General features: G+C 41.8%; 1 protein-coding gene across 1 annotated transcript in view; it reads left to right on the top strand.

The window, feature by feature from the left end:
* The first annotated feature begins 1,333 nt into the window (after positions 1-1,333).
* Positions 1,334-15,129, top strand: part of LOC101907330 (uncharacterized) — a 33,698-nt gene continuing 19,902 nt past the window's right edge. The window contains exons 1-10 of the mRNA XM_059875652.1: positions 1,334-1,432; positions 4,383-4,499; positions 6,367-6,437; positions 6,918-6,942; positions 8,380-8,450; positions 8,903-8,927; positions 10,584-10,657; positions 11,112-11,136; positions 12,699-12,772; positions 13,227-13,251. Coding sequence (XP_059731635.1) covers positions 1,405-1,432; positions 4,383-4,499; positions 6,367-6,437; positions 6,918-6,942; positions 8,380-8,450; positions 8,903-8,927; positions 10,584-10,657; positions 11,112-11,136; positions 12,699-12,772; positions 13,227-13,251 — 535 coding nt within the window. The 5' untranslated portion in view covers positions 1,334-1,404. The remainder of the gene's footprint in view (positions 1,433-4,382; positions 4,500-6,366; positions 6,438-6,917; positions 6,943-8,379; positions 8,451-8,902; positions 8,928-10,583; positions 10,658-11,111; positions 11,137-12,698; positions 12,773-13,226; positions 13,252-15,129) is intronic.

The following is a 15,129-nucleotide window of genomic DNA, read 5'->3' on the forward strand; positions in this document are numbered from 1 at the left end:
GACCCTGCCCAGACAAAAATAAATAAAATGTAAATTTTTAAAAAATGATAGTGATAAATAAAAAACATACTTGCTACATAAGACAAAACATTCATTTTTGTGAGAAGAATTTATAGGGCTCCAAATAAAGAATGCAACTCGATATATTAGACGTGAAAAACTTAATTTTGTTTATAAGGTTAAATCTTACACTTTGTTTCCTCTAGGGAAGTCTGGGCACTCAGGAAGAGTAGAAATGGGTGGAGACTGTGCTGGGGTGGGGTGGGCGCACAGTCAATATTGTAAGACCTTTAGCGGGACCCTTAGACTAGGGGTTAGAGGTCATGCTCCACCAACGGAGCATGTCCTCACCAGAGTGTGGTGAGTGTGGGGCAGAGGCCTTCTCTATGTGCTCTCCAGGCCTTCAGGCCTCAGGACAGTCGGGTGAGATGGGGGCCCAGGACAGTTTGGGGACTGTGTCCCACAGGGCCCCAGAGCCCTTGCCACAGATGCCCATAGGCCAGATCCAGGCCACAAAGCAGTGAACCTCTTCCCAGTCCCCACCTCCATGACCTATTAGCTGCAGAGGTCAATACAGGCGTGGTCTCTGGAGCCCTGGGCAGCTGGAGGATCTGACCCTGGCTACTAAGGTAAGAGTTCACCAGCTTCTGTCTCTCCGTTCACATTTCCACACTTGGTCCAGTGTTGACCCATTGTCCACCCCTAGGAAGTGGCAGGAGGTTGGGTCGGTGTACAAGGATCTTATACATCATTACTTCAGGCTCGCCTCTGTGGTTGGGACCTCATGAACAAAGGCTCTGACCCAAGAAGTAGCCAGACCACTCCCTCAGCTTCCCTAGAAAATGGTTTTGCTGAGAGCTTTTGGGGAGCTCAGGTTTTTTTGTCTTTTCTCCTTGTGTGGCCCTGCAGTAAGGCTTTCTCTGCTCCAGGCTCCTGATTCTTGGTATTGTTTGGCCTCACTGTGTGTTAGGAACACAAACTTGTGATCAGTACCAAGAGGATATTCTAATCAAGAACAGAATCTCTTTTTATTCTCAATGTGTTAGCTTTGTCCCTTCTCACCCTGACATGTTCACTATCAACTATCTTTGGGGGCAGGACACTTTCTCTCATCTAAATCATTTTCTTGATCAGAAAAGAATATGTGACCCTGATATTCAATTTTTGAAATTGAATCCTTACTTTGAAAATCCCAGTTTGCCCATAGAAACACACTTTCTGGGCAGCAGCACCTTGGACTCATCCTATGCAGAGTCTAGTTCACTCTGAAAGTTCTGTGATGTATCGTCGCCATGGTAATGTGGTGATGCACTTTCTGCATTATGTGCCAAGTGCCAGTTAGTGAGCTGAGAGGTTCACATAAGGTACAAGTAGAAGGGCTCACCTTCAAACTAGAGTTTGAAAATGGGAAACCTCAACTGCTGTTCTGGAGGTAGGTTTCTGCTGATCCTCTGAAGGCTGTTCCATCAAATGGGCTGGTTAACTTTGATGAATTTTCCTTGTCTTTTTTTTTTTTTCTTTTCCCTCACTCTAATTTATCTACAGAGCTATAAATGTGTTTTATACTTTTGCTTCATTCCTTAAATTATATTTTGATTTTTTGGTCAGCTGGCTGCCTTAAATATCTTCCTAAATTTAGAATGTTTGAATATTAATTACCTGAAAATGTGCACAATAATTTAAGAACAATTTCTTGAATATCCTTATGATGTGCTATAATTTAAGAACAATTTCTTGAATATCTTTATATGACAGACATTGAAACATTGTTCAGAAGATGTTGACTCATGATATAGAAAAAACCACTACTTAAATGGTTGTCTCAGAATAGTTATCTAAAAAGGTGTATGTAAAACTGTGGTAGCTGGAGCTAGTCCACATGACTTTTTCTAGTTTCTTCCAACCTACAGAGGTTGTCATTGAGGAATAAGAGGAGAAACATCATCTTCTAAATCTTTACTCCAGGATTCCTCTGTTGTATTATTGGATACTTTCTAATGTGTGTTTTTGCTGATACAGAACTTTGCTACACATATTAATTTTTACTTCAAAACTGCTTTCCAAAAAAATAAAAATATACAATTTCGCAGTGCCAGTTTTGTACACATCTTAGCAGAGAACAGATGGAAAGACCTGAAGCAGGAGAACTGTGAGGTCTCCCCAACAATGGACATTACAGGAAAAGGAAATTACAGCTCAACTCTTCTAAATGTTGCTGCCCAAATATACAAGTACTAGCAGTGTAAATCCAGAGACTTTTAAAAAGGAAAGAAACTGGGGTTTATGGTGGGATTTCCATGGGTTGATATGGACAGGATCACTGTTTGGCTGGTGCCAGGGAGTTTGGTCAGATGGGGCAGTGCTCTCCGGTTAGGGAAAGTGAAGTCACTCAGTCATGTCTGACTCTTTGTGATGCCATGGACTGTAGCCTACCAGGCTCCTCCATCCATGGGATTTTCCAGGCAAGAGTACTGGAGTGGGTTGCCATTTCCTTCTCCAGAGGGTCTTCCTGACCCAGGGATCGAACCTGGGTCCCTGCATTGTAAGCAGACACTTTACTGTCTAGTCACCCGGGAGATCCCAAGTCGGTTTAGTAGGATAAACATTTGGTCACTGAGGGAAGAAGAATCTTTCTGTTGATCCTCAAGGAGAATCTTGGGTTGTGGTCTCCATGCTGTGAGTATCAAGATGATTTTCAAAAAGAATATGGGGCTCTGTTGTCTTCCACTCCAAGGTCTAGAGCATGATGAGGAGTTGATGAGGTCAGAATTTTAGTGAGGACAGACTTGAACTCCTGCCCATTTTTAGCTAGCCCTTGGTCCAGGCTGCTCAAATCAGTGCTCAGATCAACTGTGAGACTTTGAGCATCACAGACTTATTTAAGCCATGAGAGCCTAGCACAGAAGGCCACCTCACCTCACATTAACTGCTCATCCAGACTTAGTCAGTGGAAGGGAAGCTAATTCTTGGTACAGCCATCATGTGGCCTTTGGTTTAGAAGGTTCTGAGCGCTGAGCAACTTGGTGGCCAAAGAGACCACTGGCCACTTAGCAAGGTAACAGCCGCCTATGAGATGGTTGAGTGTGTAAAGAGGCTGGGGAGGATGAAAAAGTTGGAATCCTGTAGTCTTTCTGAAGGGCTTTGCTCAGAAGAAACATGTATTTTGGATCAGGAACTGAAATATAGAGACAAATGGTAGAAGGAGGATTTGAGCTCTTTCTGGGCTCAGGCATCTTCTCCAGGGCATCAGCTCTCATCTACAGAAAACTAGGGGGAGAGGAATTTGAGTGGGGGGTGAGCTCCTGGTTCAGGGGTTCAGCACAGGTCTCAAGGGTGCAGGCATCTGTGTCCTCAGGGAACGAACTACAGTCCTGTCCCAGATCTACTATTTATCATTGTGTGACTGTTGGAAAGTCACTTGACCTCTTTAAATTTCAACAACCTCCAAAGTAACATATGGGTTACAGCCCCTACTTTGTCCTCCCTTCCTCCCCAACAATGCTGGGTGTCAGAGGAGGTGATAATAGATACTCTCCATGAGAAACCTTGCTTCTGTGAAAAAGCTGAAGAATACGCTTCCATTTCCACTTATTGGAGCCATCCAAATGCCCTCTTTGCCTTCAACCACTACTAAAGGTCCACCTTACTCTTGCCATCATTCAAGGTTGAACACTTACAGAGCAATTACGAAGCACCAGTCCTTTACTTTTCTATGTATTCATTTGTCTGTATCTATTCATTTATTTGGCTGCATTGGGTTTAGTTGTGGCACATGGGATCTTCGTTGCATCATGCAGATCTTTCGTTGCAGGGCACTGACTCTCTAGTTGTGGTGTTTGGGCTCAGTAGTTGCAGCCTGTGGGTTTAGTTGCTCTGAGGCATGTGGGGCCATAGTGTTCCAACCAGAAATCAAATCCCTGTCTCCTGCATTGTGAGGCAGATTCTTAACCACTGGACTGCCAGGTAATCCCTCCTTTATTTTTCTAATATTTTACCTGTATTTAATCATTCTTGGCCTCATAATATTAAAAATAGGCCATATTAACATTTCTCCTACTCAGGACAGGGAACTGAGGCAAAGAGGGAACCATATGTCTTTCCCAAATATCTGCTTCTCCTAAATGGGATTTGAATCCAGTTCATCAGTCACGGTCACCATGCTCTGCTGAGCTTCTGGGTCTCAGTTAAATAGAGATATTTGCCTGAACAACCAGTCTGTTGGGTGCCAGATGCCTAGTAGGACTCCTGGTCCTGCCTCCTGCTAGGCGTCTGCTGAGGAAGGGGACTGGAGGACTGAACTGTGGGTCAATTGTTATTAGTTTCCGGGTGGTCTTCTGCCAGCAAGATGTCAACAGCTCTCTCCATTATAATGCATTTCCCAGGATGTTATCCCCGGAAGACCAACACCCCCAAGAGGTCAACATCCACTACCAGCTGGGTCAGGAGGTTTCGTAGTCGGCCACAAAATAGGGTGCACCCTACAACTGACACAGTTGAAGGTACCGTGGAAATTTTCTCATTAAGCTCACTCAAGAATAGTTATAGTTTATGTTTAATGCCTCATATTTAAGGAAAAAAACTGTGAAATATTAAGCAATGTTCTTCTTTTATCTCATGTGTTTAAACTGAAACTTACTATATCTGTTGGTACTGGTTTTTTTTTTTTTTAAATTTTATTTTATTTTTAAACTTTACATAATTCTATTAGTTTTGCCAAATATCAAAATGAATCCGCCACAGGTATACATGTGTTCCCCTTCCTGAACCCTTAACTATGGGAGGAAAGCATTTTAAATTCAACATTTGCTTCATGTTTAAGAGTGGAGATGGTCTCTAGCTGTGGTTTGGACACTAGCTAATTGTTTTAACATAAGCTGTGATATGTTCGTCCCTGAAGACATGTTTTAGGATTTCTTTAAATTATTAGACTTTATTTAGAACAGGATTAAATTGACATAAAAGTTATACAGATAATATAGAAAATTGCTGTATCCTATCACTTCAGTTTATGCTATAATATGATACTCACAGATAACATATATGTGGTCCATTTATTACAATTAGTGAGATAATATATTTTTAGTAATTAAAAGTCCATAGTTCACCTTAGATTCACACTTTGTATTGTTACATTCAATGATATTTTAAATATGCACAATATTATTTATTACCATTATGGTACCATACAAAAATCTGTACACTAATGTTCACAGTGTATTATTAGCACTCAAATGATACAAACAACCCAAAGACCATCATGTGATGAATGAATAAAAGAAATATGATATATACTCAGAATGGAATATTATCCAGCCATAACAATGAATTAAGGATTGAAATATGCTGCAAAATGGATGGACCAGATAATACAAAAAATGTATTATGGTTAGTGAAATAAGGCAGGCACAGAAATAAAAATATTGTATGATTCCACTGGTTTAAGGTACATAGGATAGGCTAACTCATGGAAACTGGAAATAGAAATTATACCAAAGCCAGGAGGCAAGAAGGAAGGTGGATTATGACTTAATGGGTACAGAGGTTGTATCAGAACTAAAGAAAAAGATTTAGATGTAGATGGTGTTGATAGGTACACAGCATTGTGAGTATAGAAAATGCTACATAACTTTTTAATTCTTAAAAGTTATGAAAATAATAAATATAATGTATCTTTGATCACAATGGTCAATTGCTAAGTTGTGTCTGACTGTTTGTGAGCCCATGGGCAGCAGCACACCCGGCTTCCCTGCCTTTCACCATCTTCCCGAGTTTGCTCAAATTCTTGTCCATTAAGTGATTATGCTATCCAGACATCTCATCCTCTGTGGCCCCTCCTTTTCCTCCTTCCCTCAGCCTTTCCCAGTATCAGGGGCTTTTCCAAAGAGTCTGCTCTTCACATCAGGAGGCCAAAGTATTGAAGTTTCAGTGTCAGTCCTTCCAATGAATATTTAGGGTTGATTTCCTTTAGGATTAACTGGTGTGATCTTGCTGTCCAAGAACTCTCAAGAGTCTCTTCAGCAACAGCATTCTAAAGCATCAATTCTTTGGCACTCAGCCTTCTTTATGGTTCAGGTCTTACAACTGTACATGACTACTGAAACAGTGTGATTTTCTGTTTGCCTTTGTCAGACTGACAATTTCAAGTCGATCAGGTTCCCCTTAGTTAGAAAATTAAAAGCTCTCTGACTCATTTCTGAAACATCCATCTCCTTAGCCTTCCCCCACCCACTAGGAAGGCTGTCCAACAGATTTCAGCCCACACTGATTAACCACCCACGTCCATACAGTCCTTCCATGTGTCCACCTTAACAAGGTCTTCCCAATCAGCATCACAGATATCCTGACAATCCCTCTATGTCCTCCTAGAGCTCCCTGAGGACAAGCTGGAGGAGCTATCCAATTCAAATTTGCAGGAAGAAGCTCTGCCCACCTCTGTGGTAAGTGCCCCTTATTTATCTGAGATAAAAGTGTTGCTTTATGACTTGACTTTTTTGCTGAATTCAGATAAGGTTTCAAAAGATTCAAGACAGCTGATATAGTTTTTAATTTGATGGATGAATGTTGAGTCTTTCCCGGCAGATAACTTATTCAAAAGGACATTTTGAACAAATGACAGTGTAAATTAAAAACTGTAGTTGGGAGAAATTTCCTCCGTAGAAAATGTTCCTTCTTGAAATAAAAATTTTTAATTGCTGGTTAAAGTGGGCTGGAGAGATCTTCCAGGAAAGACTCCAGCCTTTCCCACAGGCGTCCTCTATGTTTTCTTTTGGGCTATGGACTAAACAACACTTTGAGTTGAACAAAGAAACAAACTCAAACCATTTGGTTTTATGAGAGCAAAACGAGAATGAAAGACCGGAATGCATAGTACTCAAGATGCTGGGACCCTGACACTGTTTTCTTCTCTCTATTCACAGGCAGGCAGAGCAGCCTACGAACATGGTAAATATTCATGGATCGTTCCTCTACTGAGGAACAATCTAGCTGATGAAGGTGGGGTTCTCTGACTGGCTCTGGTTGGAGAGTCACCCTGATGCTGGATTCCTACAGGGGGTGAAGGCTGGGGTGCAGAGAAGAAACTGATCTCAAAGAAAGAACAATATCTGTGTTCAGTGATCCCTGAAAACAACTCCATCATTTAGAAGATGAGGGTTTGTGTGAATCAGGGTTGGGGGCCCATGTGTGGGCCCATGTGGTGTGATTGTGAAGCTCTCTGTGTGTGTGTATGATTCCTCAGGAGATGTTTCCTTCTCACACACAAGAAGACCTTACCTGCCTTTGTCACTCAGCCTAGTCATGGAGCAAGGGGGTCCCTGAATCTATATTTATGCCTGGAGGTACTGGCAGCTCCAGAGGTCCAGACTGTGCCCATCATTTTAAGGTGAGCTCAGTGATCATGAAACCAGGTGTATTAACAGCTAACTTTGGCAAGGTCATTAGCGTGAAAGTCACCTCTGGACTCACATCTTCCTGGTCAACTCACAGTTTCTGAGAGTTGTGTGGGTTTGTGTAGACAATTTAGGTCATATCTGTTGGTGTTAGTGTTCTTGATTAAAGAAGGAAAAAAGAAGGTTATCATTAGGGAGAGATTTCATTGTATTGGGTGACATAAGCCTTACATTGATTAAACCATGTAGCACAAACTCAAGGGAAGGTGTCAAACAGACCTGACATTGGAACTTGATGGTCAGCCTACTGACCATGTCTTTTGTTGTAAATCTACTGCACAGCTGGGTCAGAGACAGTCAGCACTCACTTAATGGTTTCTCTCCATAATGAACTGTTCCAAAAATGTAAGACTTCTGTGAATGTGGACAGCCTCTGACTCAGTGGACATGCACACATTACTTGGAAAATGAAGACTGAAAACAAAAACAACAACAACACAGGAATGATAATAGCTATTTGGAAAGGTAGGACTGAATTCAGTCATCTAACAGAGTTTGCTTTTAATCCAGAACAAAGTCTCACAGAAGACTCAGTAAGTGCAGTAGCTATAGTGCTGGATCCTGGGGAGGCCATGATCTAGGAAGAAATCCAGAAGACAGGAGAAGATTTAGCAGAAACTCTAAACAGGCAGGAGGGTCATGAGTCTCTGTCATTGAAAGCTGGTGTGCACTTTAGTCTTTCTTTTTTCCCCAGCTGTTAGGGTTTCACTAGATAAAAGGCATAAACTCTGTTTCATTTCTTTCCTGTTCCTGTCTTTTGCTCTCCTCCTCCTCTGGCAAAAAAGATGATTCAACAGCAGCTTAGTCCATAGTTACTAAACTCCCTTACACATACACTCCATCACATGTCTCCATCAAAAAAAAAAAAATATGCTGAATGATTGATGAGCAGCCTTATCAGTGTTCTTATGGCTATTCTGTGTCCCTCTAGGTCCCCAGAAGGTCCTGGTGGTGGAAGTGCACCAGGCCTCTGCTGAGGAAGAGCCTCTGAAGAACCTGAAGGTAAGCTTATCTGTCTTTATTGGGATAAGACTGTTGCTTCACTTTAATTTTTTTTGAGTGGAAAACAGTTACAGTAATCTGACAATGTGTATTATCATTGATGTATGCAATTCCTTGTCTGGAGAAAAATTGAGGATGAGTCTATTATCAACACAGACTTGATTCTGAAGGACATTAATAAAATAACAGTATCCATTACTCTGTAGGTAGTTTGGTCAGTAGAAAATTTTTCTGCCTCAAAAATAATTTTGTAATTGTTAATCAAATTGAAAGTGAGAGCTCTTACGTGAAAGAGTCCAGCCTTTTCAACAAAGGTCCTGTCTGTTTTCTTTTGGAGCCATTGACTTAAAGAGTTTTAGTCATCTAAGGACAAAAATTAGATAACAGAAGACTTACTGAAGAGAACATGTGATGCTGACACCTTTATATTGTTTCCTTCTCTCTAATCACAGACTTACGGAACAGCCTATGAGCACGGTAAATATTCAGAGATTATCCCTTTGCTGAGGAACAATCTAGTTGTTGAAGGTGGGGCTCTCTTGCAGAGTATGTTTGAAGAGTCGCCCTAATGCTGGATTCCTACAAGGGGTGAGGCTGAGGGGTTCAGAGAAGAGACTGATCTCATGGAAAAAACATGACTGTAATTACAGTTTCTGGAAAAAAACTCCATCATTTGGATGCTGTGGGTTTGTGTGAATCAGGTTTGGGGGCCCATAAATTGGCGCATGTGGTGAGATTTTGAAGCTCTGCATGTGTGTGGTTCCTCAGTAGATACTGCCCTCAAACAGCACAAGTCAACTGTGAACTTTCTAAACACTTCTCATCACCACAGCACCCTCGCTATACATTACCTGATTCTTTCCCCAGCTCAGCCATTTCTCAAGTTTGGTTAATATTCATTTTCCTCAGTTGGAGATGGTGCTGAGAAAAATGGCCCAAGCTCTTGACCTCCTAAGCGGACAAGCCAAACAGAGAACCTAGGGGTGGTCCCAGTGTGACTACTCTGGACCCCTGACCTGCACTGACCACTCAGCCTTGAAATCCTAGTCATGGAACAAGGGGGTCCCTGCTGCATCTATATCCATGCCTGGAGGTACTAGCAACTAGAAATCCAGACTATGCCCATCATTATAAGGTGGGATCAGTAGTCATGGAACCCAGGGCAAGCATAGGTGAATTAATAGCGAACTTTGGCACAGTCATTAGTTTGAAAGCACCTTGGGACTTTCATCTTCCTGGTGAACACACATATTCTGAGAGTTGTATGGCTTTGCGTAGACAATGTAGATCATTCTGTTGGTGCTAGTTTCATTGCTGAAACAAGGAAAAAAGATTATCATCCAGGAGAGATTTCATTGCACAGGGTGACATTACCATAAGCCTTACAGTGATTAAACATGGTAGAACACACTCAAAGGAAAGTTTCAAATAGATCTCACAGTGGAACTTGATAGTTAGCCTACTGATCATGCCTCTTGTTGTAAATCTCCTGCACAGCTGAGTCAGACAAGGTCAGCGTTCACCCTATGCTTCCTCTCCATAATGAACTTTCCCACTAAATGCATGACTTCTGTGATTGTGGATAGCCACTGACTCAGTGGACATGCAAACATTGTTTGGAAAATGAAGACTGGGAAAAAATATTGCATGACTGAAAGAAGCTATTTGGAAAGATATGATTGAATTCAGTCCTCTTAACAGAGTTTTCTTTTAATCAAGAACAAAGTCTCATAGAAGACTAGGTAAATATAATAGCTGTAACTGAATTCTGTGGAGGGAGTGATCTAGGAAGAAATCTTCAAGAGAGGGGTGATTTACCAGTAACTCTAAACAGGCAGGAGCATCATCGGTTGCTTTCATTGAAAGCTGGCATGCATTTTGGTGTTTATTTCTTCCACATCGTTTAGGGTATCACTAGTTAAAATGCAGAAGCTCTGTTACATTTCTTTCCTGCTCCTCTCCTTTGCTTTTCATCCAGAAACAGGATGATTCAACAGCATTTCAGTCCATTGTTACTAAACTCCCTCATGCACACACTACACCCCATGTCTCCATCAAACAAACAAACAAAAGTACTGAGAGATTGGGGAGCAGTCTCACCTGTGTCCTGATGGCTGTTCTGTGTCCCTCTAGCTCCCCAGGAGGGCCTGGTGGTGAAACGGCGGCGTGAGGCCTGGGTTGAGGGGCAGCCTCTGAGGGCCCCGAAGGTAAGCTCACCCGGCTGCATCTGGGATAAGGGCGTTGCTTCACTTCTTCATTCGCATTCAGTCAAATACAGTCACAGTAATCTGAGGTATACATTATCACTGATGTATGCAGTTTCTTGACTGGTGAAATATTGAGGATAAATATATTATCAACATAGACTTGATTCAAAAGTACTTTTAAGAAAGACAGCATCAGTTACTACTGTAGGTACTTTGCTCAGAAATTTTTCCTACTTCAAAAATAATTTTGTAATTGTTGCTAAAATTGAAACTGCAGATTTTACATAAAATACTCCAGAGTTTTCAACAGGGGTCCTCTCTGTTTAATTGTGGGGGTGGGCATTGACTCGAAAAGTTTTAGTTATCTGAGGACCAAAATCAGATAACAGAAGACTTACTGCAGAGAACACATGATGCTGACAGCCTCACTCTGTTTGCTTCTCTCTAATCACAGGAATCCGGAGCAGTCTTTGAATATGGTAAATACTCAATGACCATCCCTCTGCTGAGAAACAATCTAGCTGATGAAGGTGGGGCTATCTTGCCAGCTCTGGTTGGAGAGGCCCCCTGATGCTGGATTCCTACATGGGGTGAGGGCTGGGAGTACAGAGAAGAGACTGATGCCCAGGAAAGAACAATGTCTGTGTTCTATGGTCTCTAAAACAACTCCATCATTTAGATGCTGTGGGTTTGTGTGAATCAGGCTTGGGGGGCCATGTGGTGGGATTTTGAGGCTGTGTGTGTGTGTCTTTCCTCAGAAGATATTTCCCTCTTACACAGAATAAGTCAACTGTGAAGTTTCTAAACACTTCTCATCACCACAGCACACTGGCTATACATTACCTGATTCTTTTCTCAACTCAACCATTTCTCAAGTTTGGTGAATATTCATTTTCTTCAGATGGAGATGGTGCTGAGAAAAATGGTGCAAGTTTTTGACCTTCTAAGTGGAAAAGCCAAACTGAGGACCTAGGGGTGATCCCAATGTGACTTCTCTGGACCCCTGACCTGCACTGATCACTCAGCCTTGAAATCCTAGTCACAGAGCAAGGGTGTCCATGCATTTGTGTCCATTCCTGGAGGTACTAGCAGGTCCAGGGGTCCAGACCCTTACATTCATTATAAGGTGGGCTCAGTGGTAATGAAATCGAGGAAAACCAAAGAATTAACAGCCACATTTGGCTCAGTCAGTAGTATGAAAGGAGCCTCAGGACTTGCATCCTCTTGGTCACCTCTCAGATTCTGAGAGTTGCGTGGCTTTGTGTAGACAATGTAGGTCATATCTGTTGGTGCCTGTGTCATTGCTTAAACAAGGAGAAAAGCAGATTATAATCGGGGAAATATTTCATTGTACTGGGTGACACTACCACAAGCCTTGCATTGATTAAACCATGTAGCATACACTCAAAGGAAGATATCAGATAGCTCTCACAGTGGAATTTGTTAGTTAGTCTAATGACCATTACTCCTGTTACAATCTCCTGAACAGCTGGATCAGAGATAGTCAGTGTTCACCCTATGTGTCCTCTCCATAATGAACTGTCCCACTAAATGTATGACTTCTGTGAGTGTGAACAGCCAGGGACTCAGTGGACAGGCAAACATTGTTTTCTTTTAATCAAGAAAAAAATCTCATAGAAAACTTGGTAAATTCAAGAGCTATAAATGTGGATCTTAGAGAGGCAGTGATATGGGAAAAAAATCCAGAAGACAGGGGCCATTTAAAAGATGCTTTAAAAAGGCAGTGAGGATCATGGGTCTCTGTCATTGAAAGCTGACATGCATTTTAGTGTTTATTTTTTCCCCATCATTTAGGTTATCAGTAATTTAATGCAGAAGCTCTGTTTCGTTTCTTTCCTGTTCCTCTCCCTTACTCGCCTTCAACCAGCAAAGAGGATTCAACAGCATTTCAGTCCATTGTTACTAAACTCCTTCATGCACACACTACACCCCATGTCTCCATCAAACAAACAAACAAAAATACTGAGAGATTGGGGAGCAGTCTCACCTGTGTCCTGATGGCTGTTCTGTGTCCCTCTAGCTCCCCAGGAGGGCCTGGTGGTGAAACGGCGGCGTGAGGCCTGGGGTGAGGAGCAGCCTCTGAGGGCCCCGAAGGTAAGCTCACCCGGCTGCATTTGGGATAAGGGCATTGCTTCACTTCTTCATTCGCATTCAGTCAAATACAGTCACAGTAATCTGAGGTATACATTATCACTGATGTATGCAGTTTCTTGACTGGTGAAATATTGAGGATAAATATATTATCAACATAGACTTGATTCAAAAGTACTTTTAAGAAAGACAGCATCAGTTACTACTGTAGGTACTTTGCTCAGAAATTTTTCCTACTTCAAAAATAATTTTGTAATTGTTGCTAAAATTGAAACTGCAGATTTTACATAAAATACTCCAGAGTTTTCAACAGGGGTCCTCTCTGTTTAATTGTGGGGGTGGGCATTGACTCGAAAAGTTTTAGTTATCTGAGGACCAAAATCAGATAACAGAAGACTTACTGCAGAGAACACATGATGCTGACAGCCTCACTCTGTTTGCTTCTCTCTAATCACAGGAATCCGGAGCAGTCTTTGAATATGGTAAATACTCAATGACCATCCCTCTGCTGAGAAACAATCTAGCTGATGAAGGTGGGGCTATCTTGCCAGCTCTGGTTGGAGAGGCCCCCTGATGCTGGATTCCTACATGGGGTGAGGGCTGGGAGTACAGAGAAGAGACTGATGCCCAGGAAAGAACAATGTCTGTGTTCTATGGTCTCTAAAACAACTCCATCATTTAGATGCTGTGGGTTTGTGTGAATCAGGCTTGGGGGGCCATGTGGTGGGATTTTGAGGCTGTGTGTGTGTGTCTTTCCTCAGAAGATATTTCCCTCTTACACAGAATAAGTCAACTGTGAAGTTTCTAAACACTTCTCATCACCACAGCACACTGGCTATACATTACCTGATTCTTTTCTCAACTCAACCATTTCTCAAGTTTGGTGAATATTCATTTTCTTCAGATGGAGATGGTGCTGAGAAAAATGGTGCAAGTTTTTGACCTTCTAAGTGGAAAAGCCAAACTGAGGACCTAGGGGTGATCCCAATGTGACTTCTCTGGACCCCTGACCTGCACTGATCACTCAGCCTTGAAATCCTAGTCACAGAGCAAGGGTGTCCATGCATTTGTGTCCATTCCTGGAGGTACTAGCAGGTCCAGGGGTCCAGACCCTTACATTCATTATAAGGTGGGCTCAGTGGTAATGAAATCGAGGAAAACCAAAGAATTAACAGCCACATTTGGCTCAGTCAGTAGTATGAAAGGAGCCTCAGGACTTGCATCCTCTTGGTCACCTCTCAGATTCTGAGAGTTGCGTGGCTTTGTGTAGACAATGTAGGTCATATCTGTTGGTGCCTGTGTCATTGCTTAAACAAGGAGAAAAGCAGATTATAATCGGGGAAATATTTCATTGTACTGGGTGACACTACCACAAGCCTTGCATTGATTAAACCATGTAGCATACACTCAAAGGAAGATATCAGATAGCTCTCACAGTGGAATTTGTTAGTTAGTCTAATGACCATTACTCCTGTTACAATCTCCTGAACAGCTGGATCAGAGATAGTCAGTGTTCACCCTATGTGTCCTCTCCATAATGAACTGTCCCACTAAATGTATGACTTCTGTGAGTGTGAACAGCCAGGGACTCAGTGGACAGGCAAACATTGTTTTCTTTTAATCAAGAAAAAAATCTCATAGAAAACTTGGTAAATTCAAGAGCTACAAATGTGGATCTTAGAGAGGCAGTGATATGGGAAAAAAATCCAGAAGACAAGGGCCATTTAAAAGATGCTTTAAAAAGGCAGTGAGGATCATGGGTCTCTGTCATTGAAAGCTGACATGCATTTTAGTGTTTATTTTTTCCCCATCATTTAGGTTATCAGTAATTTAATGCAGAAGTTCTGTTTCATTTCTTTCCTGTTCCTTTCCCTTACTCGCCTTCAACCAGCAAAGAGGATGATTCAACAGCAGCTCAGTCCATAGTTGCTAACCTCCCTCATGCATACACTCCACCATCCCACATCCTATTAAAAAAAAAAAGAGAGAGAGGGAATCATTGAGTGATTTGGTAAGCATCCTCACCAAGTGTCTTGACATCTCAGCTCCTCCATGTAGCTAGCTCCCCAGGAAGACCTGGTGGAGGGACTTCCTAGCTCCCCAGGAAGACCTGGTGGAGGAACTGTGCTTTCTATAATCAACTGTCCCACTACACATATTGCCCCTATGAGTATGGACAGTGACTGATTCAGTGGACATGTACACTGTATAAAACAAATACTGATATAAAAATATGATATTATTCATAGTGGCTGTTTTTAAATGATAAGAATTCAGTATTATCAAATCTTGTACATTTGATTTTATTTAAAACACTTGATTAGTGAATTAATAGAATAGCACACTTTGCCCAGATTTGA

Source organism: Bos taurus, chromosome 16 (genome assembly GCF_002263795.3).
Source record: "Bos taurus isolate L1 Dominette 01449 registration number 42190680 breed Hereford chromosome 16, ARS-UCD2.0, whole genome shotgun sequence".
NCBI lineage: Eukaryota > Metazoa > Chordata > Mammalia > Artiodactyla > Bovidae > Bos > Bos taurus.